At 47.8% G+C, this 26,807-nt stretch overlaps 1 protein-coding gene across 2 annotated transcripts in view; it reads right to left on the reverse strand.

The window, feature by feature from the left end:
* DIP2C (disco interacting protein 2 homolog C) overlaps window positions 1-26,807 on the reverse strand; it is a 368,414-nt gene that overhangs the window by 105,355 nt on the left and 236,252 nt on the right. For both annotated transcript variants that reach the window (XM_025396905.1, XM_025396903.1), the window contains 8 exons: window positions 24,413-24,547; window positions 21,928-22,047; window positions 20,257-20,454; window positions 15,561-15,652; window positions 9,415-9,525; window positions 1,564-1,687; window positions 1,087-1,196; window positions 812-914 (listed from right to left, as the gene is read on the reverse strand). In XM_025396905.1, the coding sequence (XP_025252690.1) occupies window positions 812-914; window positions 1,087-1,196; window positions 1,564-1,687; window positions 9,415-9,525; window positions 15,561-15,652; window positions 20,257-20,454; window positions 21,928-22,047; window positions 24,413-24,547 (993 nt within the window). The remainder of the gene's footprint in view (window positions 1-811; window positions 915-1,086; window positions 1,197-1,563; window positions 1,688-9,414; window positions 9,526-15,560; window positions 15,653-20,256; window positions 20,455-21,927; window positions 22,048-24,412; window positions 24,548-26,807) is intronic.

Raw genomic sequence — 26,807 nt, forward strand, 5'->3', positions numbered from 1 at the left:
ATGGGGATTCTCTGGGGGTTCTGAAGGGGTCTCAAAGGGCCTCAGGGCATATCACAGTGTCTCAGAACATCTCAGGAGGCTTCAGGGGATCTCAGTAGGACTCAGGGCACCCATGCGGGAGTCTCTGGGGGTCCCCGGGATCTGCTTGCACCCTCCCCTCTCCGTGCCATTTCAGCGCGGTTGCCATGGTTCCCTCCACTCACTTCCCCTCTTTGCCTCCTATACCGGCCCACCCGCGGGAAGGAAAACACATAACCACCACCAATTCTTCACCGCAGCAGCAGAGACCTGCAGAGACTGACTCAACCGGGAGGGCGGGCGGACACACGGGTGTTTTCCTTACAACTAAAGATATGCTCATGTGCACCCGGGATGAAGCTCCATGGCGTTCACGGCGTCTCCCCAAATCCACATGCTGAAGCCCCGGGCCCCAGCGTGGCTGCTTGTGGAGAGCGTGCCTTTCAGGAGGTCATTCGCGTTCAGTGGCGTCGTAGGGATGGGCGCCTAACCGCACATCTTACACCTCCTATGAGAAGCCGGGAAGAGACCCCCCTGGGAACTGCCCAAGGGCACGCTGACCTCAGACCTCCGCGCTGTGCAGACATAAATGTCTGTGTTGAAGCCGCCCTGTCTGTGGTATTTTGCTATGGCAGGCTGAGCTGATATCCTAACTCAGCAATAAGTGAACGTCAGCGGAGCTGGGCACAAATGTCACACTATTTCTACAGCTACTCATGGGAAGGACGTGGTCTTCGTGTCAGGTGTCCCGGTTAGAACCAGGGTCCCAAGGAGTCGGGGTCTGGCACCCCACCTTCCGTGTAGCCGCACGCCTGCGTCAGGGCCTGGCAGTGTGTCAGCAGCGCGGTCCTCGTCACCGTCACACCCAGCACGCTGCCGTCCTTACACGTCTTGTACTGAAACGAGACAGAAAGCATGAGGGAGGTGGGGCTGGGAGGTCACGGCACCTTTTCTGGTTACTTGAGGTCTCCGAGTTCCTGAATTTTGGCGCTCGAGTAACCGTCGGAAAGACACATTAATTCCCAAGGCCACACTCAGGGCCAGTGGAGGAGGCCGAGGCTGACTCACCTCAATATACGCAGTGTCGTTATTGGCATCTTTAATGTGCGGGAACCAGTCTCGGGGCGGTTTGGAGAGATGTTTCGACTCTGTGACAAACCACAGCAGCTTTGGCCAACCTTGGAAATAAACGACAAGTTCCTTTTAAATGTTCCTCAGAAAGCAGGCCTGCAGAATTTCTCTCCATTCATGTGCTACCCTTTCAAACACATCAACTAGATTGAATCTCTGGTGTTTCCAGATTTCATGAGATCTAAGACATGAACAGAAGAGCACCCAAGCCTCCACCATGCATTACCTTCACGTCACCCCACGGGCCGGCACCCCGGCTGTGTCGTCGGGGACGTGAACGCGTGAAAAGTTGTGGGTCCACAACTGACGTTTCATTCCACAGAGGATTGAAACCGAGGCAGGGTGACGTATTCCCGCACCCGTCTTCTGACAAAGGATGTGGGCATGCGAGCTCTCGGAGCCTCAGTGGCATACCTTTAAACTGTGGGATCTCTCCTGTTGGGCTTTTTGGAAGTCCTTTATGGCAGGCGTCACTAGTCAAGGCTACGGTAACACCACAGCTTCCAAGCAAAAAACCTATTTGCTGGCTCCCTGCGTCCTGAGAGGGCAACAGAGAGAGAGGGGTTGAGAATCCACGACCCGCCCTGCTCCGCCCAGCCTTCGGCCCTCCCTCCAGGGTTCGCACGGACCCTGGAGTCTGCAGAACGGGGATCCAACCCCAGCCCTGCTGCTTGGCATCTGTGGGACCCCGAACAGGTGAGCTGGCATGGCCTCAGTGTCCTCACGGGTAAAACAGGGACAGAAAGAACGGCGTCTCCCAGGTTTGTTGAGGATAAATTGGAAGAGCGTATGGAAAGTGCTCAGTGCAGGGCTGGTGCTCAGCGGGTCACATTAAGAGGCTGCTGTTACAGTTCCCTCGGATTCCATAAGACTCTGATCATGGGACACAATTACTGTAGAGAACAGACAGGGTCTAAAAAAACACTTCTAGTAACACACTAACACCAAGTGCCTGATCTTTGAAACATTCAAAGACCAAAGGCACCGAAGGCACACCTGGCATGGGTGCCAGGCAGGGAACCTCAGCCAGAGGAAGGAAGACCTGGGTCACCTTCTCACCCTGAACAGCTCGGTCTCAGCGAAATAACTGAAGCTTGCTGAAACGGACCCCTGCTGTGCAGCCTCACCGGAGACACCAGGTACAGGTGGCTCCAGGCTGCCAGCTCCGGTTTGGAAGGTCAGACCTGAGCAGACCACGCCAGTCCTCACTCCTGTCCATCTGCCCAAAGGCAACCAAGGCACTCACGTCACTCTCTCTACACCTGCCAGCTGTGTGGGTTTTCCATTATTTCATTCATAAAATAAACCGAAAGCTCCAAAACAGCCAGGGTTCCAGGAACTAAAAATACCACATTGTAGTGAGCAAGTCACCGTCTTCACTCCCCAGATGGCTCAGTGTGGACGCCCCCCTCCCCCGCATGGACCCTACACGGCCCGGTTGCTGTCGGTGATCAGAGGCCTGGCTGTGGATCTTCCCACCTGTTTCCCTGAAAACGGGAGAACATGAGCTGAACAGTGATGCTTTCACCTGGGTAAATCAGGCAGCATTAAAATTTCAAAGCTGTAGTCTCTTGAGTGTCTAGTACTTTTCTTACTGTAGATTTAAATCTGCAGTGAAAACGCCTCTCTGTGGAATTTTCACGGCGCAACAGCCGAACGGGCCAACTAGCACACGCAACGTAGCTCCCCAAGGTCTGGTCGTCGGGAGCTCGGTGGACAGACGGAACCCGCCTCGGGGACGTCTTGGGGTGCTTTTCCCACACGCGGTGCTTGCTCAAGGAAAGCCCTAATCAGTTACTTTAATGTGAATGTGAACATGACATTAACAAACGTCCCAACTCTGCAGCGGTAAGGGGCAGAGGTGGGGCGACATTAGCTTCCACAGCAGGAAGGCAGCTCCGCAGAGCCAGAAAGTGCCGGGCCAAGGCAGGAGCACATGCGTGACGGTCACAAGACGGAGGAACGGCTGAGGCCAGTCGCTCATGGCTGTGGGCGGAATGCTGAACTCAGGCCAGGAGCCAACCTTTTCCTAAACCCTGCCCTGGTAATGTCTGCCCATGATTTAATATCCCAAATGATAAAATCATACACATAACAAGACTCCCTAAGAAATAAGAGACTGAAAACCACAGGAGCGGCAGGCCTGGGAGGATGCGGCTACGGTTCAGCTGAGGTGAGGCTGGGCCTGCTGCTCCTCAGCACGTGTAGAGCGCCCTGCCGCCCCATCAGACGCCAGCCCTCAGCACAGCTCTGCTCAGCCCCGGCCAGTGCACTCAGAGCAGCACTTACCATGTCTCACCCTACACACCTGTGTGGGAGGAAACCCGTGCAGCCTTCAACACACAGACGTGCCCACATACACATGCACACACACACGGATGTGCACACACTCAACAGTCACACTCACATACATGTGCCCATGCATACACATGTGCCCAGTGTCCCCACACTCTCACATGTGCCCATGCATACACACGTGCCCACACTCAACACTCACACACATGTGCCCACACACACACGCATACACACTCAACAAAGAAAGGGATCGGACAGGTGGACCCCGCACACAGCACCAGAAGCAAAGGGCTGCAGGTCCTCGGTGGGCCTCACGGCCTCCGCAGGTGACCCACGGATGGGACCTGGCTGCGCCTGGACTAGTGGCTTTCTTGACTCACAGGCCTTAGTTCTCTGTCCTTGGAAAGGTGATGTCGGCCTCATCTGGCTGGATCTGAGGCCAACTCCGGGAAACAGGTGCTACATCTCAGGAAAGTGTGAATAAAAAGAATCCTCCCGGGGCAGAGCTTGCAGTGAGCAGAGATTACGCCACTGCACTCCATCCTGGGTGACAGGGCAATACTCCGTCTCAGGGAAAAAAAAAAAAAAAAAAAAATTCCTCCCAAGATGTGTTCAGAAAACTGGGTTCTCATTAGGGCCTTTATTCGAAGATACTTCTAATGGCTGTAGGACTGGCAGATGGAAGAAATATTAGGGTTCACATACTTATCACTACACAAATATGCTCACCTGACCCCACTTTGACTTGCACCATAGCCAACAGATTCTTTCAGTTAAAAATAAGAAAAGTTCTCTAAGACCAACAAACTGCTACATTCTAAAGGCACACTTTTCAAAGGATGGCACCCAAATGGCCAACAGGTCCATGAAAAGGTGCTCAACATCACTAATCATCAGGGAAATGCAAATTAACCACAGGGAAGCCAGGCTAGATGGCTCAACGCTTGTAATCCCAGCACTTTGGTTGGCCATGGCGGGCAGATCACTTGAGGTCAGGAGTTCAAGACCAGCCTGGCCAGCATGGCTAAACCCCATCTCTAGTAAAAATACAAAAATTAGCCGGGTGTCATGGTGCGCACCTATAATCCCAGCTATTCAGGAGGCTGAGGCAGGAGAATAGCTTGAACCCAGGAGGTGGAGGTTGCAGTGAGCAGAGATCATATCACTGCACTCCAGCCTGGGTGACAGAGCAAGACTGTTTAAAAAAAAAAAAGAAAAAACACAACAAAAAAAGCCACAAGAAGACATCACCTCACATCGCTTGCATTGGTTACAATGGCATTTATCAAAAAGAGGAAAAATACCTGTTGATGAGGATGCAGAGAAAAGAAAACCCTTGCATGCTATTGGTGGTAATGCAAATTAGCCCAGCCATTATGGAAAACGGTATGGAGATTTCTCAAAAACCTAAAAATAGAGCTACCATATGATCCAGTAATCTGGCTACTGGGTATTTGGCCAAAGGAACTGAAACTGATCAGGAATCCAGGAGATTATCTGCATGCCTACCTTCACTGGAGTGTTATCCACAAGCGCCAAGACGACCAATGACCTCAGTGCCCAAAGGCCCACGAATGGATGCAGAGCAGGCCGACCCGGCACATTGGGCGCTATTCAGCCTTCAGAGAGGAGGCAAGCCGGCCGTGTGCTGAACCGGAAGGACATTACACCACATAGTGGGCGCTATTCAGCCTTCAGTGAGGAGGGTAGCCGGCCGTGTGCTGAACCGGAAGGACATTAAACCACATAGTGGGCGCTATTCAGCCTTCAGTGAGGAGGCAAGCCGGCCGTGTGCTGAACCGGAAGGACATTACACCACATAGTGGGCGCTATTCAGCCTTCAGAGAGGAGGCAAGCCGGCCGTGTGCTGAACCGGAAGGACATTACACCACATAGTGGGCGCTATTCGGCCTTCGGTGAGGAGGGAAGCCGGCCATATGCTGAACCGGAAGGACATTACGCTGCTGGAAATAAGCCAGGCACAGAAAGGCCAAGGCCACATGAGCTCATTTACATGTGGCATTTAGTAGTGAAGGGAATGGTGACCACGAGGGCCAGAGAGGGAGGAGATTGGGGGGGAGGGAGGAGATTGGGGGGGAGGGAGGAGATACAGGGGTTGGGAGGAGATGGGGAGATGTTAGTCAGAAGAGACAAAGCCTCAGATTGGAGGAAGATGTTTTGAGATCTATTGCAGAGCAGGGTAACTAGTCAATAAAAATGTTACCTCCATTTCAAAATAACCAAGAGTAAATTCCAAATGTCTCCATAAAAAATGAGAGGTAAGCAAGGTGACAGATATGTTAATCAGTTTGATAAACATTCCATGTTGTATGCATATATCAAAACACCACACTCTACCCCATAAATGTATATAACTTGTCAGTTAAAATAGTGTTTAAAGTCAAGTCATGGTGTCTTTAGAACTCAAAGGCTTGGCCTCAGGGGAAGGCGTCTGTCCTTCACCTGTGAAATCACTTGTGGTTTCCCTAGAAGTCTATCCCATGACCACTGGTTTGCACAGTAAAGGTTTCTAATGCCCTGTTAAGGTCTGTGCATTCTCCACAGCTTTGGCCTCAGGGGAGGGTCTCTATCCTTCACCTGTGAAACTACTTGTGGTTTCCCTAGAATTCTATCCCATGACCACTGGATTGCACAGTAAAGATTTCTAAATGCCTTGTTAAGGTCTATGCATTCTCCACAGCTTTCTGCATAGCCTGAGGCATCTGTAGGCAAAGTCACCTCAGGGTTATATTGGCATAGAGTGGGCAAGGCGGGAATGTCAGCCCTTTCTTCTGAGAGGGGTTTTCGTGCTCATGGTGCTTGGTGACAAAACTGCAGCCACAGAGGGCCCCTCCCCTATGTCCTGGAGGTGAGTGAGGGACAGGCAGGGGCTCTTTCCTGTGCCTGCGACCTCATCACCTGCACAGGTTACAGTCACTGATACCTAAGTTCCCAGGGACCTCCAAGCGTGAAAAGTCCTGGCCTCCTGAGACGTCCCCACACTGTTCTCCTGCTGTGCTCCATGCCCTCTGACCACAGAGTCCCCCCGAGATGCCCCTCGTCCCCATGCGGACCTGCCCTATCTACAGTGAACCTGCAGCCTCTACTCGGGTGCAAGGGGCTCTCAGCCGAGGGGGACTGTCGGTCCTCCTGTGGGAGAGGAAAGCTCCTCTTTCTCCATCATCACTGCCACACCTTCCCAGCCACGTAGCCTTGGAAAGATTTCTGGTCTGTCCAAAACGGACGGTTTATGTCTTTACCACCATTCAAAGGTACTTAAATTCATTATTTCAAAGCATCTTAAACATGTGTTACACTGAAACGTTTCATGGCTGAAGTGAACGCCACCTTGGTATTTGGAGCTATGCCTAGGATTTCAGATAACAGGATAGCATTTCTGCCATCCTGAGGGCAGCACTGGAACCTGCCCAGGAAAACCAACCCCTCACAAACACAAATCATTTTTCTCTGCAAACCAGCCTGGATTGGAGGACACCAGGCTATAACACTTAACATGGACAAATACAAATTGTTCAAGTGAAGAAAATAAATTGTTACGAATAACAATGATAAATGTTTTGTGTCTGGTTATTGAACCATCACCATATGCTGATGCCTACAGGTTCCCGCAAATCATCATTTCACTGTTGCTTAGAGACCTCAGAACATGTCCAGAGAGCCCCTAACCACTGACATGAACATCAGCTGAAGGGGAGCCTCGTCAACTCCTCACTAGATCCCAGGACTGGGTTAACTACAGTACTGAGGCTGTCATGTAAGCATGACTGGAGTCCTCCAGTCCTTCCACTTTTCTCATGTGTCGTGAAGACCACGGGAACCAGGGGGACGAGAAAGCACCTCACGGGAAGTCTGACCTGTCTGATGCACATGTGGAGTGCTGGCTGCAAATCTAGGGGCAGGGGAACTGGCATTCTCCCATGGCAGCTACCACAGACTCCCCTGCCTCTGCCAGACACGCGCATACTCGGGAGGCCAAGCATGAACTTCCTGGCTTTATACATAGGAAATGAAAATAGCAATCATCTTTCCTGTTTCCAAAAGGAACCCCGTTCCCATTCCAAGGGGCAGTTTGAAATGCAACCCTATGACTGGCATAGACTCTGAAGAGACACCCATGTGTGTTCTAAGAGGTGGCAGACGGGTTTCTTAAATATTGAGTCAACTTTAATGTTGGAATAGCCACAAAGACAGCTGGAAGTTTCTTTGGGAACTCTTAGCCTGGGCTACCTATGATTGTTGCCTTTTAGAGTTAGAAGAGTCACCCACACAGTGCACGCATTAAAGATGTGCTAAAGGGGCCAGGTGCAGTGGCTCACGCCTGTAATTCCCACCCTGTGGGAAGCCGAGGCAGGCAGATCACCTGAGGTCAGGAGTTTGAGAGCAGCCTGACCAACACAACAAAATCTCGTCTCTACTAAAAATAAGAAAATTAGCTGGGTGTGGTGGCACACGCCTGTAATCCCAGCTACTCAGGAGGCTGAGGTAGGAGAATCGCTTGAAGCCGGGAGGCAGAGGTTGCAGTGAACTGAAATCACGCCACTGCATTCCAGCCTGGGAGACAGAGCAACTCCATCTCCAAAAAAAAAAAAAAGTGCTAAAAGGAGCTCATGGTTTAAGGGCAGTGTGCATGGGCACATCACAGGTTTACGCAGCATAAGCCAAAACTAAAATTCTAAGCCCCTCAGCCAAGGACATTCCAAAGTTAACCTGAAAAACCAGTTCAGCTGTGATGGGAAGGAGGGTCAGAAGCGCCTCCTTACACCCTCATCCTCTGGTTAAATTCAGGCACAGCTGACCAGCAATGGCATTAAAAGACAGAACTACAGACCGACAAAGCTAACGCTCTGTAGCAATAAGATACCAACATGACAAACAGCAGGCCCTGAAAGAAATCAAAGTATTTTACCTCAAAATATATTTGACATAGTTGGGAATAGCCTATAAAGCTCTTTCTTGTGGGGAAAATCTACATTCTGTAGAGAATCTCCTTCCCTTTCCAGGGCCTTTTCCTGATCCAGGGAGAATTAACTAAGACTGACACCTTTTTAAGTCTGATAAGAACCATTTACATCTATTCTCTCTGAAGCCTGCTGCCTGGAGGCTTCCTCCACATAATAAAAACCTTGGTCTCTACAACCCCGAACCTAAGACACTGGCTTCTATTGATTCCAGAGCTTTAGATAAACTCTTTCAACCAACTGCCAATCAGAAAATCTTAGAATCCACCTGTGACCTGGGAGGCCCCCAACTGCTGCCTCAAGCTGTCGGGCCTTCCTAGACCAAATGAACATACGTCTTATGTGTACTGCTTAATGTCTCATGTCTCCCGAAAATGTGTGAACCCAAAAGCTGCAGCCAGACCACCCTGGGCACACGGTCTCAGGACCTCCTGAGGCTGGGTCTTGGCCATGTCCTTAACCTTGGCAAAATAAAATTCTAAATTGAAACCTGTTTCAAATACTTTTTGATTGACAATGCACATTAATTTCTTTACATCAGACTAAACAGTAATTACAATAGCAAGTTTAGTGGTTTATTTTCCTTATAGAATAAGACCTGACAAATCACAGGTCAACCTTGGACTGGATATCAAAACAACTGAACAAAAGCAGCATCCACCACCCTTCAAAAAATAATAAATTTCAAAAAACTATCATTTACCCCAATTCTAGTGCACATGACACCAAGGAACAAGATTCTCAAACACCCTTGCTTTACTGACCAAGAGGCTGCTGCTCCGTGTTTGACCCCGAAGCAAGCTGTGCTCCACCCTCCGGGACACACCCATCCCAGGCTGCAGGGCCCACCAGCGACCACGCCCCCTATTGAGGTAACTGAAGGAAATCCAAGGTCCCAGAAACAGCGAGGAGACCGTCACCCACCTGGGAGACAGCCACCATGAAACCCATCTCACTCAGCAAGAGACCGAGCAAAGGGCGCGTTCCTTACCTTCCTCGTGAGCGGCACCTCGATGGGCACGGGGACCACCTCGGCCAGGAGGCAACCGTAGAAAGCTGCCATGAAGGCGGCCGGATCGTTGTTGGGGAACACCAGTGCCACCTGTGGGACAGGCCAGAGCAGGTCAGCGTTAACGTGGGGTCCTGGCTTCCTAAGACGCCACGGAAGAGCTTGGTTCTAGGTGAGGGCATGCTTCAGTGAGAACCAGGTCCTATGTAAAATGCATTTCAGTAAGCCGTGTTTTAATAAGCATCACACACCTGGCCTTGAATTCATGTAGAAGACAAACGTGTGAACAGTCATCTGTCATACCATCACCAGAGTACGACTGCCTTTAATTTTTGCATATTACCTTCCATACCCACACATTTCACATAGATGAAGTCATATCCTACTGTTTCTCACTAAGCTTTGTAAGTACTTGTATTTCTACACAGTCTTCATGACTGTCATGCGACAGTTGTGCAGTTTGTTAGGCCATGCGCAGGACTCAGCTCAGATCCCATGTCAGTGTTTAGCTCTGGAATCTCAGGCACAATTGTGGCCTCTCCAAGCCTTAGTGTTCTCTGAAAAGTGAGAACGATAGAGCCTATGTCTTAATGTGGTAGTGAAGGTCTAATGAGAGAATGTACATGGAGAGCTCAGTGGGATGCCTGACCCACGGCGTGAGCTCGTGGACGCTGACTATGAGTAAAGGCCAAGTTACTGGCACTAGGGCCGGTAGCAGCATCAGTCCCGATGCCACACGCGTGCACTTGTTGTGGGCCCTGCCCCTCCCTGCAGCAGTCTTCCCTGTGTAGCTGCCTGGATGTGGCACTGATCCGTCCTGCCAGATCAACCTCTTAGGAACTAAGTTCCTAAGAGAATTGTCAGAGTTCTAAAACTGTGGTTAATGTAAATTATCAAGTAATATTGGTACCTACTAATAGATTTTTTTTTTTTAAAGAAACAAGTTCACTCTATTACAAAGGCTGGAGTGCAGTGGCACAACCATAGCTCACTGCAGCCTTGAACTCGTGGGCTCCAGTGATCCTCCTGCCTTACGGGTGGGCACTACTATACCCAGTTAATTTTTAAAGAATATTTTAGATGGGGTCTCACTATGTTGTCCAGGCTGGCCTTACACTCAACTAAGTTTTAAAAAATATGTTTAAGATGGGGTCTCGTTATGTTGCTCAGGCTGGCCTCAAACTCCTGGCCTTAAGCGATTCTCCTGCCTTGGATCCCCCAAAGTGTTTGGGTTACAGATGTGAGCCACTGTGCCTGGCCAATATGTTTTCTAAATGTTTTCCGATGGTCCTTTCTTGACGAGGAACAGTTTTCCTTCGATGATAGAGTTTTAATAGACAGCCCTATTTCTGGATTCCCACTATGCCCTGCGAACTCTGCTTCTATTTTAACACAGGTTACTCATGTGTGGGGTAGCATTAGTGTTCCTCTTCCTTATGGACAAGTGTTTTCATCAGCACATGAATCCTATGATTTTCCTATGATTTAGCACACGTGCATCATTTTTGCATTACCTCATTCTGGATTTTTTTTTTTTTTTGAGACAGTCTTGCTGTATTGCCCAGGCTGGAGTACAGTAGTGCAATCTCGGCTCACTGCAACCTCTACTTCCCAAGTCCAAGCGATTCTCCTGCCTCAGCCTTGCGAGTAGCTAGGACTATAGGCGTGCACCACCACACTCAGCCATTTTTTTTTTGTTTTTTTTGTAGATACAGGGTTTCACCATGCTGGCCAGGCTGGTCTCGATCTCTTGACCTAGTGATCCACCCACCTCAGCCTCCCAAAGGGCTGGGATTACAGGCATGAGCCTCCGCACCAGGCCTCATTCTTGAAGTTAAACAATTTATTAAAAATGTCCTAGCTGGAACTAACTTCATCACGAACAGTTTTGGACAAACATCCTGATCATCTGTGTATGTAAGTAAGCGGGCTGACATGAAAGCATCCCGATGGTCACTGAGAGGGGAGCAGGCCATGCTGGAAAGGTTGGAATGCAGGATCATTGGCCGACACAAAATTAAGTTGTAGATTCTATGAATATATGAATATTTCCTTTCTGTATGGCATTTCTACAGTCCACTACAATCTGCTAAGAGAGATTAGAAAGGGAATAAAATGATTTGTACATCTATGCAGATAAGCTACAACCAATTATTTCTTCAAACTGAGGTTTACAGTCATGAGTGTCACGTGATGGACTGAGCTGATGGCATGTTTTTCAGATCTTGATATGGTAAACAGTATTCAGTTAAATGTTTGTCAGATTTTCACATTACTACTGCTATACAACTGTTTCCCCTAAGGCGGACCAAAAAACACCAGGAAACCTTCGAAAATTCAGAAGATGTTAAAGTTCCATCCAAAACTGATGATTGCACCTATCCATAAAGAACATGTTCAATTCTGACTTGTTAATCTTCCCAGAATGCCAGCTCTGGAGGCAGAGTCTTCACCAGGGGCAGACAGCTGAGACGGAGAGGATACGTGTCATCCCCACGGCCAGACTGCAATCAGCCCTCTCCCAAGAAGCACCTCGCGTCTGGCTCCTCTCCCAGCTCCTGGTGTCTCTGCTCAAAGGAAGTTCTTCTTTATCAGGGGTTTAAAATTCTCACTAGAGTTAACGCTGAAAATTCTGTATTATAGACCACTGCAGAGTTGTACTGAAATGTGATGAAATGTGGTATAACAAAGTTAATAAAAGCAGAATATAAAATCGTACATTATTGTACGCATGTGACAATACAAGTAATGGATAGAAAAGGGGAAAATAAAGGATCTTTTAGCATCAAAACTGAAAATTTTTTTTGCAATTTAAGGAAGAGAACACTCTGTACTTACATCATTCCTTCAATATTTGAATCAGTCACAAATCCTGTTTTATTGCTATCTCTATAGTGATTCCAATGCAATACTTTACAAATACAAAGATGCTCGATTTTTGTAAACCCACATGGCTTCCCTCCATTCAATCCTCTGTGTACTTCTTTGATACCTCACTGTACCTAATTATTCACAGGGCAGGCGTCAGCCAGTCAGGAGGCGCATGCACAGGCTCTTCAGGGGAGCGAAGGCCTTTCTGGCCGAAGGATTCCCAGCTCCCCTCCAGGGATCCTCGCACAGCCGGCCCTGCTGTCCAGACCAACGGCTTCAGCACCTTCCACGCTACCTCTGGGTACCCAACCAAGAGCTACAGGCTCATCTTTTCTCCTCGAGAGCCCTTCTCAGATAATATTTTGTAAGAATAATTTTAGAAAAGTAGCACCTTCACCCCTGACCCAGCCAAGCTAAACCAATCCCTGCCTAAAATGAGCCTCTTTACATATTTCATCAAAACCGTGCTTCCTGTATCCCTACTGACATCTCAGAGGAACCCAGGAGTTTATTTTGTAATTATCATATGGAAACTTCAAGTATCTGGAGGCCATACTATGAAAGAATTGTTAAAACTATTAAGACTATGAACCACATTACAGATAATGGAGATATTCCATTACAATTACCATTTCATTATGTGGTAACACACAATTTACAATTCTAACAATTTTTACATGTAGAATTCAGTAGCATGAAGCACAATCACACTGTTGTACAAGCACCACCACCAGCCATCTCTAGAACTTTCTCATCTTCCCAAACAGAAACTCTGTTGCTATTAAACACGAACTTTGCATTCCTCTCTCCCAGTCCCTGGCACCTCACCTTTCTACTTTTGGTTCTCTAGAGTTGACTACTCTACGGATGTCATGAAACCACTCTTGTGAAAATGGTAACTGAGGAAATTATGACAGTGGAAGGGATCAGACCTAACCAACTCCATCTTGCTTCCAATCTTTAAGCTGTCCTTGTTCATTCCTGGTGTAGGCCAAACCAACCTTGGGAAGGAATTCAGCTCACAGTTCGACTCTGAAACAAAACTGATAATAGCCCTTTCCCAAAATGACTCCCCTTCTTGCTTGGGGACCAGTCTGCCTTTGCAGGACTAACAAATTAGCTGCAAGATTAGAAATTACCGGTGAGGGGTCATACAGCCTCTGGTTCCAACTGTCTGAACCTCCCCAAATTGCCCCTGGGGATAACATCACTATCATAAAACCTAAGATCGGTGCTGGAGGTATTCTGCAGACCTTGCACTGGATGGAACCGCTGACACCACCCAGACAGGTCATCTGGCTCAGCCAGTTCTGGGAATCCACCCAGGAACAGAAGACAGCAGGAAAAACTCACTTCGACCCCCGTTTGAGTCCACCTCCAACCAGACCAATCAGCACTCCCCACTTCCCAAACCCCGACCCGCCAAGTTATCCTTAAAACCTCTGAACGATCCTCGAACACTTGGGGAGATTTGAGTATTAGCAGAACTCCAGTCTCCCGCACAGCCAGCTCTGCGTGAATCCTTCTCTCCATCGCAATTCCCGTCGAGATAAATCGGCTCTGGCAAGGCAGCGGGCAAGGTGAACCTGTTGGGCAGTTACGCTCACAGGAGTGGAATCACATAGTACCTGTTTTATGTCTGGCTTATTTGACTAGGCATAGTATCTTCAAGGTTCATCCATGTGTTATGTGCCAGAACTTCCTCCCTTCTGACAGGAAGTCCACACCTAGTCCTTAGATTTGGGGCTGCTTCCACCGTTTGGTTTTGTGAATCGGCTGCTATGAGCCTGAGTGTACTCAACTCTCTCCTAGACTGTTTTCAATCCTTCTGGGTACACACCCCGAAGCAGAATTGCTGGATTTCACGGTAATTCCATGTTTAATTTTTTGAGGGCTGCCATGTTTTTCGGAGAGGCTGCACCATTTTACATCCTCACCAGCAGTGCGCGAGGGTTCTGATTTCCCCACGTCCTTGCCAACACACGTGCCCTTTTCGGTGGTTTGGTCATTGCCATGCTTCTCGGTGTAAAGCTGCGTTTCACTGAGCTTTTGGTTTGCTTTTCCCTATCAGATGCTGAGCATCTCTTCACGTGTGTATCGGCCACTGCCAAATCTATGGAGAAACGTCTACTCAAGTCTGGCCCATTTAAACATTTTTGTTGTTGTTGCTTCTTTTGGTGGTGGTGGGTTGTAGGAACTCTTTAAATATTCTAGATATTAATCTGTTGGCAAATAATTTGCAAACATTTTCTCCCATTCTGTAGGTGGCCTTTTCACTTCTCTCGATAGTTCTTCTTGATGTACAAACATTTTTAATGTCAAATCCAGCATCGTGAGGTATCTTCCCTATATTTTCTTCTAAGGCATTTTCTTTACGTCTTCTTCTAGGTTGTGGTTTTAGCTCTTACATTTAGGCATTTGGTCCATTTTGAATGAATTTTTTGCATATGAATTTTTGCACGTTAGGTAAACATCCAACTTCATGCTCTTGCAGGTGGATATCCAGTTTTCCCAGCGCTGTGTGTTGGAAAGGCTGTCCTTTCCCCATTGAATATCTTGGCACCCTGCTGGAAATCACTTGTCCATATACATGAGGGTTTATCTCCGGGCTCTTTATTCTGTTCCATTGCTGTATACGTCTGTCTCTAAGCCAGTACACTATTGTGATTATAAGCTTTGTAGTAAATTTCATAATCAGGAAATATGACATCTACAGTTTACTTTTAAAAGAGGCCAAATGTGTTCAATAAAAAAATGGGAAAGAATCCCAGTCCATGGTCTCCTGGACCTGCTGCAATCTGTTGAACACGCCCCACAGCAGACTCATGCCTTTATAGTATTGCTTAAGTAATCAAAGCTCATGCTTCTGTTGGTTTATGGAGCTCTAAATGATGTCTTTATGTAATTCACTTGGAGTCCTTTAGGTAGGATAACCTAACCTTTGGGGCACGTAAAGCACATAGGTAAAAGGCAAGAAAACCAGGTTCTATACCCAGCTCCACATCTAAACTGGGGCATGGGGCATGGGGCATAAGGCATGGACAAGACCATTACCTGCTCAGGATGTAACATTAGAATGGAGATACCATTATAATAGTATCTGTCCTGTGTAACTTACCAGGTAGCAGTTAAGAAGGAAAACTTGCTTTCCAGTGGAAAGCGGAGGTGGCGCTGAACTCTGTAATGTTTAAACGGTGGGCATCTTTTCCACACAGGACTGTGTGTTTTGTAGATTCAACAATTTAAGGTGCACTTACCCTATCTCCAGGCCGCACCATGGGTTCCTGCTTTGTGCCTAATTTGTGCAGAATGCTGTAAGCGACCTTCATACTTCTCGTCCACAGCTTGCCTATGAATACAAATCACAGACAAATGTGCATGTTAAGCCACACAGAGAGCACTGCTTCCGCAAACCGAGGTCCAGGGCATGAGTCCACTCTGCTTCCTGTATCTTGAACTGGGGGCAGCTGAGCAAAGGGGGAACTGGTAGGCGAGAATGGAAAATGAGTGAAAGAACAGGGATTCTAAAAACAAAGCTTCAGGAGAGAGAAGGAAAATAAAAAGTGAAAACCAAGTGCTGGCCTGTCTTCTGATCTGTGATGTGGGGGCCAGCGGCGGGGGGGCTGACAGTGCACACACCGTCACAGGTCGGGATCTGCCCAGCTGAAATGACTCTGCCAGGGAGCAGGAGGGCCCCAAGAACCTTCTCCCTGCAGATCAAAGCTCCAACTCATCCTGAGTCCCTGGAGTCAAGAGGAGTAAAAGCAATGACTCCAACTGCAACAGTCAGAGCTGCCCGCACGCTGGAACAAGGCCGGCACAAAACAAATCCCCTCTGAGTGCACGAGGTGCCTGTAGCAAAGTCCCTGAAAACACCGACGGTCAGCACAGAAACCGTGGGGAAGGTTCGAGGGAGGAAAGTCCTGTGGGGCCAGCGCAACAGCGTCACTGCCACAAAGTCACGCCCGGTGACACGTCCCTCATCCACAGTTGGTCCCACGGGACTGAGGAACACAGCAGAAAACCACCTCGAGAGGCTCCAAACTCAAGTCCTGTGTTTCTCCCCTTCAAACTTTCCTAACCTCAGGGTTTTGGGGTTTTTAATGATGAATCCTTGGATTCAGATAAAGATAATGGTAAATATAACAGTCTGAGATCAAATAACAATGACTTTAAAGCCTAAAATGAGTTCTTAAATTACACAATGGCCTTTTACAACCTAGTCTCAGAGGCTTCAGCTGGGAGAGCTTCTCGGTAGTCAAGGTGTTAGAAGACACGATAATGCTTTAATAGTGTAATAAAGGTAACAGCAATCAACTATTTTGTTTCAATGCAATCACTGTTTTAATCTTTTCCCTATTTTAAATGTAAACGCTAAATCAGATTTCGTTGTTTACAACACAGTGCAAATTAAAAAACCCTGAATTTGTTTATTTCCTATGGGAATGAGGGCTCCTCGGCTATTATTATTTGTTTACCACAGTATTTATCCCTTGCTAATGAGAACATGAAGAGAATGATTTTTTTTTTTTGTTCTAGTTCCTAGGACATGTCCTGGTCATAGTATGGGTTCAGCAAATGTTTCTTCATTTTACTAATGTCACAGGCAAGCTGTAATGAAATACAAAGTTACAGTGTGCATTCTAGCATATTCTTGAGCACTTTTGCTAGACACACTTTTATTCATGTACCCTCCCCTCCCGTCTTCCTTAGCTCCTCATCCTCAACACCATAGGTAGTCTTCAAGACTGGCAGCTTTACAGTCATCTGGAATTCTATTTGGGGATTTTATTTTCCTGAAAACGATCACTGGCTCATTAGATGTAACTTGGAGTATTTCTTCCCTAACAAAAACTATTATTCTGTGGCTTCGGATTTCTTTAATGTGAATAAGATTAGGGAACTATTATAGTTGGGTAAACAATAACAATCAATTCATTGCAATTGAGAGAAAAACAGTGTGTTGCAACTGAATAAATCAATTACACTCGATTAGCACCATTCTAGTTTGTGAAAATTTCAACTTCATTCTCAGCTAAGAGTCTTGACATCCTAAGTTCACACAGAAGCTAGTTAATAATAGAGAGTTTGATAAAACACATGCAAACTTTTGGCAAAATTCTTGAAATATATTTGGTATACTTCTCAAACAGAAAAGGCAAGAAGTTAAGCTGCTGATATAAAGATACAGCAGTTCTTAACTGATTCATAAAGGAGATGTGTGTGAGGTCAGCACTGTTGTATTAGATATTAATTGTAATTTCACTTGGTTTGGACTGAGGAACACGCAACTGTACACAGTGTAACTGGTGAGGGGAGGGGAGGGGAGGGGAGGGGAGAGGTAGTGGGTGGCAACGGGCTAAACCGGAGCAAGCCCGGGAAGGAGGCGGGAACTTGAGACACACCATCAACTAAGCAAAAAAGCAGCAAGGCCACAGAAAGGTGGCCCAATGCGCTGCTAGCTCAAGCGTGTAGATTGCTCGAAACACCTGGAGTAATAGGAAAACCATAAATAAAACATTAAAAGGGAGCTGAATATGAGCATCTGCTTGGTAGGAACGCAAAATGAATGGGTAGGTCTCTCCCGAAAACCACAGAGGCGGCAGAGTGTAGCGCAGAGCTGCTGGACGCAGGACGTGAAGGGCAATTAACAGCACAGCGTGACTTATTTTTACAAGATTATGAAATGCCACGGGTAGTCTAAGGTGGAAAACAGAATTATAAGATGTTCCACAAGTTTATTGACTTGTGGCTTTCATTAGCCACCTACACTTTCTATTAATGATCCTAAGTTTATCAGCTGGGAATTCTGCTACCCCAGCGCTTCGTAGGAAGCTAAATTTGGGGGTTGAGGGGAAACAGCAGGAGCTTAGAGAATACAGCCCTTCAGTTACACCAGGTTAACTCAGTATTAGAACAATTCTCATTCGACGAGCTTGTTTCTGAGTCATCTCAGCAACAGCCAATCATTCATTCATCTACGTTAGCGTTTCTGTGCAGAGGGAGCTTTCCACAGTGTGTTCACTGCGTTTTCATCTGATAAGCTGTAATCTTACATTTGGAAATGTGTCGCTTTCTTATATTCCTTTAACAAGTAAAAACCAAGATCAACCCACAGCCTGCAATTAATGTGGGTAATTAAAATACAACAACATATAGATGATTTAAAAACAGGAGTTAAAATGCATTGGTTGGGGGCATGAGTTCTGATGACTCCAACTTTTCATATGAATATTCAGTCTGTGTCTTATGTCTCCCATTCATCTTAACCTTGCAGGAAGGGGAAAGACGCCAGCACTGTTCAATGTTCCAGCAGCAGAGAGGGGCGATCCTTCTGATCGAGATCATAAGCCCCGTGAGAACTGTCTTATTCGTCTTTGATTTCCTATAACTTAGTCCCATGCCAACGCATACTGCATGCTTAAAATGTCCAAGTGAACGTGTGTTAGTGCTCAGAGTGAACGCACGCACCCGGAAGAGCACGGCTGCTCCTGGAATTCCCGGCATGTAGGCGGGGAGGCCTCGGAGGCCATCAGCTGTCATGCAGCAGTGACTCCAAGTACACAATTAGCTCCAGGGCTGAATTTGGCCGGAGATGAGGGTCACATAGAAAACTCTTTCATCCTTTTGACTGAATAAAACCTATTTCTGAGGGCATAATTTTAAAAGTAAAGCTTATGCTTCATCATGGATGACACACACTATCCATTTAAAACCACTGAATGAAGCCATAAAAGCAAAGGAGCTACAAAACACACGCTCCCAAACCCAGTATGCTCCTAGGCCCAAATTCCCCATCTGTCGGTGAAATGCACAGGTCGACAGCTGCCGCCTCCCGGAGCCCCACCCCGAAAGGCTGGGCTCTACTTAGATTCCATGATTCAACAGAGCATCTGGCTTTGGGCCTCCATGGCTAATGGAGAAATCAATTCCTTTCCTACCTGCAATCAGAAAAGTGTTGTGTTATAACAAAACCTAAAGTTAAAAACAAAACCTGCGAACAGACAACAGGTGGAACGACATACTGTACCATGCCCAAGAGCCTAGAATTGAAACAGCTATGTTTAAAATTTCAACTGTCAACATAAATCTCAGACATGCAGACATAATGAACCATTTTGGTCCTTTAGTTATTTTCTTATCTTTTGAAAATTCGAATTAATTTTTTAGAGATGGGGTCTTGCTCTGTCACTGAGGCTGGAGTGCAGTGACACAATCATAGCTCAATGCAGCCTCGAACTCCTGGTCACAAGTGATCCTCCTGCCTCAGCTCCCAAGTAGCTGTGACTATAGGCACGAGCCATCATGCCAGCCTTTTAGTAACTATTTTCTTTGTAAAGCTGAAGCAAAGAGAAAATAGCCTGACAATCTGCTCCTCCATGGTCTCTTATCCACAGAAAAAAAGAGAACGCATTTCTCTGCTATCGCTAACCATGTGCACAAGTTTTCAGACTGTATTAATTGTACTGAAGACTTAAGGGAAAGGTGGTTTCTCTGGCCTTCTGAAAAAGTCCCTTGGAAACCGATTTTGTTTCTTCTGATACATATCTGAAAGCTTAGACAGATTTTTCTAACTACCAATCTTTGCTGAAAGCATGCATTTCAATAAATCACGTATGTATTTAAGAAAATCTAACATCTTATTAAGAGTTATGGTCACTGCTTCAAGCAGCCATTTCTGGTTTTAACTCAAAATATATTTAACAAAATAACTTTCGAGATTCCATTTATTTCTGTGCCAGAAACATAAGGCAGCTTAAAATCCATCAGTCACCAGAAGTAACGGACACTGAGCTTTGTGCGTTCGGGAGTGGCTGTGCGTGGCCACGGGCAAAGGGCAGAGGGTGAGCCTCGGGATTACTGTGAGGATGTGAACAGACACTGAGCTTTGTGCGTTCGGGAGTGGCTGCGAGAGGGGGTGGGCAAAGGGCAGAGGGTGAGCCTCGGGATTACCGTAAGTGAGGATGTAGAGGGGCTTCCCGTTGGTGTCCATGGTGGTCAGGCAGGGCGCCTTGGGCGAGATGGTGCCCCACCTCTGCAGCGCGGCCTCCAGCGACGGCGGCCAGTTCGTGACCACGCCCAGCTGCTCTCCACGCATGGCCAGCATCTGGGCCCCCTCCGGCTTTGGTTGGTTCGGATCTGGTTGTTGAACTAAATCATTTGAATACAAGAGGTTATGAGAGAAATGCATCCACATTAGCGTGGCTACTTTTTGTTCTTTATAAAGAAGCCAGGAGATTTATACTTAAGGTGCACATTTATTGGCTGATAGAAAAGCATGCTTTTCTACAATTGGGGTCTATACACAAGCATCATGAATGCTGGTAAAAAATCAGTTCTTGTAATTTCCAAGGCAGCATGTAGGTGGAGTGCTTAGGTGGACCTGGACACACCTGCAAACTGACAACAGGTGGAACTGTGCAGCATACAGGCAGAGAGCCTGGAATTCAAACAGCCATGCTGAAAATTTCCATTATCAACATAAACTAGTGATTTTGGACCCCAAATTGCTTAAATCTTGCTAAATTATATTTTGTCCTTAAAGATTAATGGTACATTTATTTTCCGAGGCAGGGTCTCTCTCTTCTGCCTTGGCTGCGGTGCAATGACATGATCACAGTTCCCTGCAGCCTCGACCTCCCAGGCTCAGGTTATCCTCCCACCTTAGCCTCTGCTACAGTCCTAGCCTGTAGCTAGGACTACAGGCATGCACCACCATGCCCAGCTAATTTGTGTGTGTGTGTGTGTGTGTGTACATATATATATATTTTTGTAGAGCCAGGGTTTTGCCATATTGCCCAGGCTGGTCTTGAACTCCCGGGCTCAAGTGATCTGCCCACCTTGACCTCCGACAGTGCCGGAATCACAGGCATAAGCCACCGCACCTGGTCTGAGCTGTACATTTAAATCTGCTACAAGTACTCTGAATAACAGCAACACGGAGCGAGTATTTTCCTGAGTAAAACTAAAATCAGTGCATCATAAATACCACCTGCCCAATCCTTGAGAGAGGTGAAGAATGGAAATTATCTCTCTCATTTCTGGAACAGACTTGTCTCTCACTTTATGACTGACAAGAAAACCGGCCGCTTTTACTTGTGGTTTAACGCATAAGATAATAAGGAGCTCAAGTTTGCTACAATGAGCAGTTCTTGTGCTTTGTTTCAACTTTAAGTTGTTTGTCTAAAAAGACCCAGGAGCATTTGGGGGCAAAGGCAGCAGCTCCGGCATCTATAAGGAGCGGCAGGAGGAGGAGGAGGGAGGAGGTGGCATCTCACACGCCTGTTTTGCTGTGAGCGAAGGATTTCCCCAGTTTACTTGTTTTTCTGTATGTTTATACTTTACTTGTATTTCTATACTATTAGAGTTCTTAGAGAGAGACCTGACCTGGGTAACGGAACAAAATCACCTCCTGCAGAGGACGACTAACAACCAGGTTTAGAAACCTGCCAACACCGAGGCTGCCTGGGAACATCACCTGCTCCCTATACCTGGGTTCCCATTATCCAATGAATGCCAAGATTACTGCTCTTAAAAAGTAAAATAGCCCTGCAGAAAAAAAAGTCATTGCTTATAGGACCATAGGAGCATCTGGAAGAAACATGTGGGAAAGAGTTCTCTCACCTTCTAATAATTCTTCAAAGTCATCGACAAAGAATTCTCGTAAAGGTGGTCGTTTCGGTCGTTTGAGGGTATTGACAAGCTGCTGGATTTTTGCTGACACCCGGCTACTTACTGGTACTCCTGAAAAACAGGAACCAGTGGGTGGGGGAAGCGATCATCACAGCTTCAACGAGCACCCACAGTCCCACAGTCCCACAGCCCCTCTGCCCAGCACGGCTGCAACAGGCTGGCGTCCTTCTAGACGCCATCCCGGGAAGGGCCTGAGGTGGTCATGCTGTACAGTAGCCCTGTGGCTATGCAGGAGACAGGACAGAGATGCATCGGACCCGAATGTCTCCCACGTTCCAGCATGCGCTGTTCTGCCGGTCATGCTGGGAAGAGCCTCAGGACCATATGCTTGACCCTGGCTCTGATTCTCAGGACAGAACTGTCATCTGCAGAGGGCAGACTCCTCATTCTCACTGCCCCAGGTCCCCCTTCTCAACAGGGCGAGACCATCAGTGGAGCAGTAAGGCCTTCCCTGAGTCTGTCTCTCCAGGGACCGTCAGCATTCGGCCTCACGGAGGCACGAGAACATTGGGCTGGTGAGTCACGTCTGGAACCCCCAGCATCCCACAGCCCCGGGCTCGGGTTCCAGCACCACCACGTCCAAGCCCTGTCCACTCCTAATAAGGCTGAGCTCCTCACACACGATCCAAACCCACACAGCTCAGCCCACACACAGGCAGTGCATCCTCAAGCACAGAAGTTAGTCTCTAAACTCAAATTTTTGTGTAACAGAATACTAGCACATACCTATCCAAGTGGACTGAGAAAAACCCCATTTTATAATACTGTGCTAATTACAGCAAACGCTGCATCACTCTGAAAATCAACTGATTTGATAAATGAAAAAGTCAGTTTTCAAATGTCAAGATAAATCAATCGAATAAATGAACAAGACAGAGGATCAAGACACTGATGCTCCAACTAGATCGAAAGCATCCTCCCTCAGGCACACGCTGCAGGCCAGCAGGACCTGGGAAACCATCAGCCAGAGTTGTGGGCCTGGACGGTGCAGGGGTCTCTGCAGGTGCAGCTGGCAGGCCATTCCCTCACCTGAGCAGAGCCCTTGTTCGCCCCTGCACTGGACCATAAAAAACAGACCTCAACATTTGGGGGGAATAGAACAGAATTCAAGGAAATTTTTTCTATCAAGAATTTTTAATCAGTGTCTCAAAATGCTCTGTGGGCACTTTCAGAATTGAGACATTAAATATTTCATATCTGAAAATACAGAAAAACACACAATCCAGAACTCTCAACATCTAAGCATAGTATTTTCCCATTAAATAGCCCAACTAATTTGGTTCGGACCAATCAGAACATCCCCGCCAGGCCACGATTCTCAAGCTTAATTTGGCAGACGTCAGAATCACCTCAGGGCCCCCAGAACTTCTAGCTCATGACGTCTGGAGTGTGGCCCAGAATCACCCTCCCAGCGAGGGCCCCTGTGGGTTCTGGTGTGGGAGGCTGTGACACATCAAGACGACACAATACACCACGCGGGATTTACCTGGGGAACAAAGGCGAAGATGACAGACTTGAAAGATGACATAGTTACTAAAATGACCGTGATAAGAGTAACAAAAATGGCCAATTTACTATAAACTGAACTTATCAGAGAACTAAAGCAAACAATGATACAGAAAGGCATTGCAGCAAAAGTCATCGCACCAGCAACCAGGGCGATTTCAAGAGCACTAACGGGACACTTGCAAAGGCCCGGCCGGGCTCTGCCTCACCTGAGGATGCAGCGGTGTGCCTGTTGGAGCTCAGACAGGCCTCCCTGTCCACTGTGCCTGTTGGAGCTCGGATAGGCCTCCCTGTCCACTGTGCCTTTCGGGGCTCCCACAGGCCTCCCTGTCCACTGTGCCTGTCGGGGCTCAGATAGGCCTCCCTGTCCCCTGTGAGTTCCGTGCACAAGATGAGGGCATGCCAAGGCTGCTCCATGCAGCTTCATACAGGGGCATTGTATTTCATTCACTGCTAGGTTCTACACTGACTTTTATGATCCCGGGAAGACTGAGACTTAAATAGAATAGGGGCTAGGTGATACAAACAGCTGCTGTAATCAGAACGTACCAAGACCAGGCCTCGAGGAAGGAAGGAGAAGCCCTCGGCCGCAGCCTGTTACCAAGCCGCTGACATCTCTGTCCAACATGGATAAAAAGACCCTCTTTCCTCCAAAGTCTAAAGCAACATATTGGCCCATCTGACAGTAATTCTGTTGTACATTTAACTTCATCTTGCTCTTCTAAGTGACTGTTCATGGTCTTAACACCTGTACAAGAATCTCTCAGTTGCTGAACCACTGTTAGTTATTCAGCAGATAAAATGGCAGCAGACTGTACCCCAGGAAGACACACACCCAGCCACGGGCACAGAACGGGACATCAGCACAAACCGTTTACCAGAAAAAACGCATCTCTGCTTTGGGACGTACCATCCCCGGTCTCCATGAGCTCGGCGTTGCCGTACTTGGGCGCTGTCCGGGACCCCGTGGAACCCTGTGGTCTCTCCACCTGTATGGAGTGCTCTGAGGTGTACGTGGTTACGTCAGGAGGTGCAGAATGATTTTCTGTAAAGAAGCACATCATGAGTGTTTCTGGTGGTTGTGGCATTTGCTCGCAGGTTGAGCCATAGCTCAGGAAGAGACCGGAGCACAGGTGCTCACCCTGGGGGTGTGGTGAGAAGCCAAAGCCGGTCTCAGCCATGTCTGCCACACACATCCGGCACAAAGGGGGACCCCAGCATAACTCATGTTGCCGCAAATGGAGCAGAGTTCAGTGAAACCTGTTTCCTAACAGGAGCCACGTCAGCGGCGTTTTAACTAGAATAACGCTAGACCCGCGATGGCAGGGTGTCGGGAACCCTGTGTGTGTTCACGGAAGGGTCCCGTTTCCTGTCGGCCACCGTCCACACAGCCCAGGGCTTTACTCGCGGCTTTGGAGCCCAGGGCCTGGAATTGGAAACCCAGCTCTGGAAACTTCTGGGGATTTGGGGATGTCCCTTAAGATCTCCGTGCCTCAGTTATTCATCAAATGGGAATAGTAATGGCCATGACCATGTAGGGTAGTTGGGTGGATTGTATGAGTTAACACATATACAGTTCATAGGATTTTCTTTACTAAAGGGGGAAAACATCAAGAACTATTATTATTTGTCTTAGTACAAACAATACTAGTCATTCAAAAAACCACGTTTACACCCTAATGTGTACTAAGGACTGCGTGAGGCCCATGAGCGCATGGAGCTCTCTCTTACAGCACGCGGTGGAGAAAAGCCAAGCCGGACGTGGCTAAATGGGGAAAAGCCTGCTTTGCTAGTTAATGAATAAAACGTTGAGGAAGATGCGCCAAGCAGCCCACTGACCACTGACCACGCCCGTCACACCTAGAACCCTGATGGGCACCACAGTGCAGATCTGGATTCTGAATCCTCCTTTGACAGAAGCTTTTCAGGATCACCCACCACCGTCCCAAGTGACAGAAGCCACAGAAGCGTGACATTCTGTGCTGCTGAAAGTGGTGCTCACCCCCAAAGCCTTTCTTCCCCGGACGCTGCCTGCCTCAGCACCGCGCCCGGAGGCCGTCTAGACGGCGAAATCAACCGAACACACAAAAACAGCAACAGAAAATCGAGGCACGAGAGAGGCCGTGAAACGACGCTCCTTTAGGATCCGAGAACCGGGCGGGGTGGGGGCGGGGTGGGGGCGCTGAGCCGCCCGGGCACCGCGTCAGGCCCTCCTGAGGGTGTCAGTCTGGCGTCACAAGTCGATTTGGCAACGCCACTCACTTGGAATCCCTGACTGAGAAGAGGAGAATGATGGGCTGTCACTAAGGGGAGGGTCCGCCACACCGTCCGTCCCTGCCACGACTTTCCACCTGGAGGCCCGACTTCCTGCAGAACCAACCCTCAGTCCTCCGCGGGTTGGATGGTAGCGTCTCCGAGGCCTCCTCTCAGCTCCCAGGTGTGAAAGCGCTGCAGACAGCTTCTAGATGGACAGCGGGTACAGCAGTGGACACAGAAAACTAGAATGCGATTTCCTATCTTATGCCAAACTGGCTTCACTGTGAAGATACATGTGAGATGTCCCTACTTAACTGCTGGCATCAATTGGTGGGAAAAATCCACAAAGGACTTGAGATTTCGCTTCAACAACAAGTAGAAGCGCGGCCAGCTCTGTGAGACTGCGTGACCTGGAGTCTGCAGCCCCGGGCTTTTCTCCCCTGGGACCAAGGCAGCCTCCGCGGCCGCCCCTTCCGTCCCTTGCTGGAGGGCTTGGCCAGTGTGACTCTGTTGTGCCCGGACTCCTTAGAACTGTCACGCGCACACACGATCACACACGCTACGTTCTCCTTCACAGGCTTCTGATTATCTCAGAAGGTCACATGCACATCTGACTTTTTACTTCTCTTGTTTTGCCACAGAAAATATTTTTCCTCTTCTAAGTTTCATTATTTTGCCACGGCTTTTCCAAAAAAATTCCAAAGTTATACAAAATTTCCAGATAGTCTAGGAAGATTATCTTTGTGCCCAATTAGAAATTACCGGAACGCGATCACCCAAGAGTTACATTTGGATCACACTGAGCCCTGTTGTACATGAGTTAGGAGCCCCTCATAGTTTGGATAAATTAATTCTTTGTACTAAAACTTCCTCCAGTATTGCAAGGGTAAACCCACAAAGGGAGGCCCAAGTGCAGTGATTCATTTGTTCAAAAATATGTGTTTTTCTTGGTAAGACTCTGTGCATTTCCTTAAAATTGAATAAAATCCGAGGATACAAATGCTTCCACCAAGTGACAGAGGTGGTGTCTGGCCTCCCCGTTCAGGTCT

Source organism: Theropithecus gelada, chromosome 9 (assembly GCF_003255815.1).
Source record: "Theropithecus gelada isolate Dixy chromosome 9, Tgel_1.0, whole genome shotgun sequence".
NCBI classification, from domain to species: domain Eukaryota; kingdom Metazoa; phylum Chordata; class Mammalia; order Primates; family Cercopithecidae; genus Theropithecus; species Theropithecus gelada.